The following is a 5,049-nucleotide window of genomic DNA, read 5'->3' on the forward strand; positions in this document are numbered from 1 at the left end:
TTTCTGTGGACAAAATTCCAATATTTTGTGACAATACAAGTGCCATAGCCATTTCCAACAATCCGGTTCAACATTCCAGAACCAAGCACATAGATATCAGGTATCATTTTATTCGAGAACATGTCATGAATGGTACGGTGGTGTTACATTTTGTACCCACGGCTGATCAAATCGCTGACATATTCACTAAACCACTTGATGAATCCACTTTCTCTAAGTTGGTTTGTGAGCTAGGGATGTTAAATATGACATGATTCTCATTGTATATATTTTTAATATGCTTTATATATTTTTATATAATTTTGTGAATTTTCTGTGTATTTATAGGTATTTTATTAGATTTTATATGATTGTCTGTATATTATTTAATAATTATCTGTGTAATTATGCATGTTTATATGTTTACCTGTAATTTTCTAAATGCCTGATTACTCCCCTGTATTATTCTCTAAGCATTTAGATAATTATTTGTATTTATTTTGTATTTTTCAAAATTAATTAAGCATACATATTTGAATTTAAGTTAATTCATTTTCATGAATTAAAGTTAAGTTCATAAGTATTTATATTTAATTAAAGTTGAATTTTACAAAATATATGTGTATTATATAATATTATTCTGATATTAGATTTTTGATTTAATGTGCAAAACATTTTATCTTTTAAAATAAATCAAAAATCATAATTTTATATTATTTTATTTGTTTTTCTGTTGAAAAACTCGGCAAGACAATCTTTTTTTTTTTGTCATAAACTCGGCAAGACAATCTAAATAATTGTCTTACCGAGCTTTTTCAGAGATTTTTCTTTTATTTTCTTATTTTTTATGCGGCAAGACAATCTCTATTATTGTCTTACCGTTTTTCGTTTATTTTCAGTATATATACACGGCAAGACAATTTCGCCAATTGTCTTACTGTGTTAAGCTTCTCGTATACGCTACTCGAGACGGCAAGACAATCAAGTCGATTGTCTTACCGTGTTTTGGAACGGCAAGACAATCGACGAGATTGTCTTACCGAGATTCAAAGCACCAAGACAATTCTTATAATTGTCTTACTCCTTTCTCACTTCATCTTCTTCATCTCCATTCGCTTACACTCGAACACACACTTCGACTTTTTCAAGTTTTCAACGAAAAACTTGCTGATTCCTTGCTAGTTTTTCAAGTTTTGTGTAATAAACTTGCTGGTTTGGATATTTAGACCGAAATCTACCGAAGTGCTGCCCTTTTTCGAACTCGATTTCTCCAAGTTTTTCGAACCTTTTTCACCGAGTTTGGGGTTTAATCGACTGTTTTGAACTGAGTTGTGGTATATTAAGCTGGCTTTCAACTGTTCCTCAACGTTTTTGGCCGAGTTGTGTGGTTTTTCGAAAAGCTATTCAAACCCTCTTTTAGGGTTCTTGAGTTTGTAATTGGGTTTTCGAATTTTTGGGAAGTTTGTGGACTTTTTGACTGCTGTTCGAACCCTTGCATTGGATTAAGCTTGAATTTGAATTTACAACCGTTAAAATTAATTAAATTTTAATTCGGAATTAATTAATATTTCGAATTATTAATTAATTAATTAATCGTTAAATTAATTATTACGTGAAATTTGCTAGACATTTGAGAATTATTATTATATTTGAAAAATTCTCGCTTAATTCACCTTTTAATTAACAAAATGGTGGGAAAATTCAAAATTATGGAGACGAACTACAATGGATTTCAAGACCCTGAAGCAGTTGCTGCCCGGTTCAGACCCTGGGTCAAATTTCTGAACGAGCAATGCCTGGCGAGTACTGCTATAACTGCCTCAGCTGACTTACAAATTCAACCATTGTATGACTTCTACTCTACGGCTCTGAATACTACCCTGCTGGACAATCACAGAATCACTGGAGATATAAGGGTAGGAGATGTTAATGGACGAAGGACGATCACAATCTCTGCTAATGATGTGAATCGTGTTTTGGGTTTCCCCCGTGCTAACTTTGTTAATGCTCCTGAAGAACCGGAGTCGATGCAGTTCTTCAAAACGATTCAATATCAAGGGGAAATTCATTTGTCTAAGATGACGAAAGGGAAACTAAAGCCGGAATAGGAGATTTTCTTCGACACACTTGCAAAGGTGTTCTCTCCCACTCACAGGAGGAATTTTCACAACATATCCAACATACTGTAAGTATTTGGAGTATGTATTGCTTTCAATCGTCAAATTGACTTTGGTACAGCTATTCTGAAAGAGATTCTGAAAAAGATGGGACCACTTGGAAGTCGGAACGTGGAAACAAATGATAAAGTTGAATGCTTTTATCCACGATTCCTTATGTTACTTTTAAACGATAAGATGACTGAAGCCGACAAGAACTTCTACTTCAATGCTGAAAGACTCAATGTCAAACAGACCAGTCTCAAGTTGATCAACAAACTGGCTAAAGGCACCAAGTACAACGAGGTTCCACTCATCGTCACTCCTTTCATGTCGGAAAGGTTTAATGCTCAACGTGTTCCCTACCAAGTTCAAGTAGCTCAACCACAACAACATCAACAACAACAACAGCAAGACCAGCAACTTCAACTTCAACTCCAACAACCACCTCAACCTCAAGCTCAACAACAACAATCACCAGATCACACCCCTGAACAATTACCAGTTCAATCACCTATCCCCCAACAACAATATCCACCATTTGAAGATGAGTCTCTACCATTTGACTTCTTCGAAGCTCAACCATCTTCATCTGCACCCATACAACCTACCACTCAACCACAATACTCTCCACCAATTCAATCAACTTCACAACCACTGCCGTCAGATTCAGCTATCGATCCTGATCTTCAGGAATTCAGAGATGACTTACAGGTAGCTCAGGTACTTTCTGACTTCTCATCTAACTTTAATGTTGATATCTCTGATTATGGTTGTAACTTTGATTTGTTTTGCAAGCCTGCCAGCAATGAACCTGACAACACACAGGTTCATAACCCCGCTGATGTTTCTGTTCAACAAACGAACTCTCTCTTCTCCAAACATAACAAACATCACTACTACGAAACCTGTTCGTAACGTAGCCCGAAAAAGGAGTGGGAGTACTTTTGTGTCTGAACCCGCAGCTCTGTCTTCCCTAAAGAAGCAAAGGGTGGAAGCCTCGAAGACAACTGCAGTCACATCCTCGCCTTCCCAAAAAGGCTTGGACACTGATATGGCAATACAGTCTCTGGATTCATTCTCTCAACAGAATGAAGCCATTGAAGTTGACCGTCCAGCCACGGTATCCTGTACAGAGTCTAGCACTACTCTAGCACTCACGCTAGTGCAAAATCAAGCCAATACACAGGTTACTACACTTTCTGAGAGCACAGTATTTCAAAATGACTTTACTATGTATGAAAAATTTGTTGATCACTCTTTCTTCAATGATCAGGAACTACTTGGCAATGTGCAAGTAGATTTGCCGTCACTTGCTTCCGGAGGACAATTTGTTCCTCCACTACCTTTGAACCCATTTCAGGGAACATTGGTAGTATACACAGGTATATCTGGAGCTATGAGTGAATCGAGTGATGAAAGGCAAACACCGAGCGATACACATGCACGTGAGGCCAGTGAAACAGCTCTGAGTGTACGTGAGGTGAGTGCACACACTAACCCAGCTCTATTTGAGGAACAAATGGCAATGTTACAAGCTGAACTTGCCCGGATGATTGCTGAAAATGAGAGATAGAAAGGTGCACAACTGGTCACCTTAGAAAAGAAAGTAGAGGAGGAGCCATCCAGTTCGTACAGGGATGAGCTCAAATCTGATATCCATTGTTTGACTGTCGAGATGAGATCCAACCATGAGCTCTACATGTCTAAATTTGATGAAATCGACAGCAAACTGGATCAACTTCTCAGGAACTCCAAGTCTGATGCTCCAACCTCCGGAGAGGATCCCTCAACTAAGGGGGGGAATAGAGTTAAGGGAGGAGAAGACAAAGTAAAAAGCTCCAACCAGAGTAACAAAGGGAACACAAATACCAACACTTCTGATTCTGCACCTGGCAGAGAATCTGAAAAGTCAAAGGCAAACAACCCATGCATCAACAGGAAGACAATTATGATGCCTTTCCTAAGGAAATGGATGATGATGATGTGTTTGATGCCACTGTTAGGGTTATACTGAAATATTCGTTTGAAGTATATAACAATTATTTGAGAATCTTCAATGCATGTTTTCATATTGTCTGTATATTATATATTGTAGACAATCTAGTATCAAATGGGATAGCAGAAGATTAGATTGTCAGACTCCTTATATAATATAGTAAAGGTTCACAGTCGAGGTGGTGTTAGACAAACCACTGGAACGGCTGAAGTATTATTTGGAAATAGTTTGTCTTGACTATTGAATAATACTTATATACTTTGTGTATATTGAACGGGATCAAAATAGTATAATAATTGTTTCTTTAATTCTGACAATAAAGAACTAAGATTCTATGATGTTATTAATGCTTAAGTTCTTAATCCAGATATAGTGATTGGCACTTGTATTTAATGCACATGCCTTGACTCATAAATTAAGTAATTTATTTTAAATTACGAATTTATGTATTTGGCAATGACATTATATACAGAGTGGGATATTGACTATAGAAGGAAACCGTGTCCCAAAAATATATTCGGGTGATGATGTCCTCTTGAAAGCTCATAAAGATAATTATGCTTTAGTCCTGCAGGCAGATTTGTTCTTGCATAATTATAAGGTTGAGTGGATGATCAAGGATAAAAGATATTAATTAAATTAATTGTCAAAAATTAATTTAATTAATGGACATGCGATATCTTAAACATGGGGAATTTATAAGCAATTAATATGGGAGCCGAATTAAATAATTAATTTACGGAATTAGGAAAGGTAGTGCAAATATTAATTCTTTAGTGGATTGAATTAATATTTAATGACATTGGGCCTGGCCCGGAATGTCATTGGAAGGCCTGACCTAATGATCCATAATCCCTACTGTAGCCTATATATATTCTCGTTCTCCTAAAGCTGAAAGATACACCAAAACGAAAT

At 36.3% G+C, this 5,049-nt stretch overlaps 1 protein-coding gene across 1 annotated transcript; it reads left to right on the plus strand.

Annotated features, from left to right (window-relative positions):
• The first annotated feature begins 2,243 nt into the window (after window positions 1-2,243).
• LOC135152137 (uncharacterized) lies at window positions 2,244-4,507 on the plus strand. Its single transcript, XM_064091970.1, has 4 exons — window positions 2,244-2,963; window positions 3,412-3,609; window positions 3,712-4,053; window positions 4,502-4,507. Exons 1-4 carry the CDS (start codon window positions 2,244-2,246, stop codon window positions 4,505-4,507), a joined length of 1,266 nt encoding a protein of 421 aa, XP_063948040.1.
• Window positions 4,508-5,049: the final 542 nt, after the last annotated feature.

This window comes from Daucus carota, chromosome 4, assembly GCF_001625215.2.
Source record: "Daucus carota subsp. sativus chromosome 4, DH1 v3.0, whole genome shotgun sequence".
NCBI lineage: Eukaryota > Viridiplantae > Streptophyta > Magnoliopsida > Apiales > Apiaceae > Daucus > Daucus carota.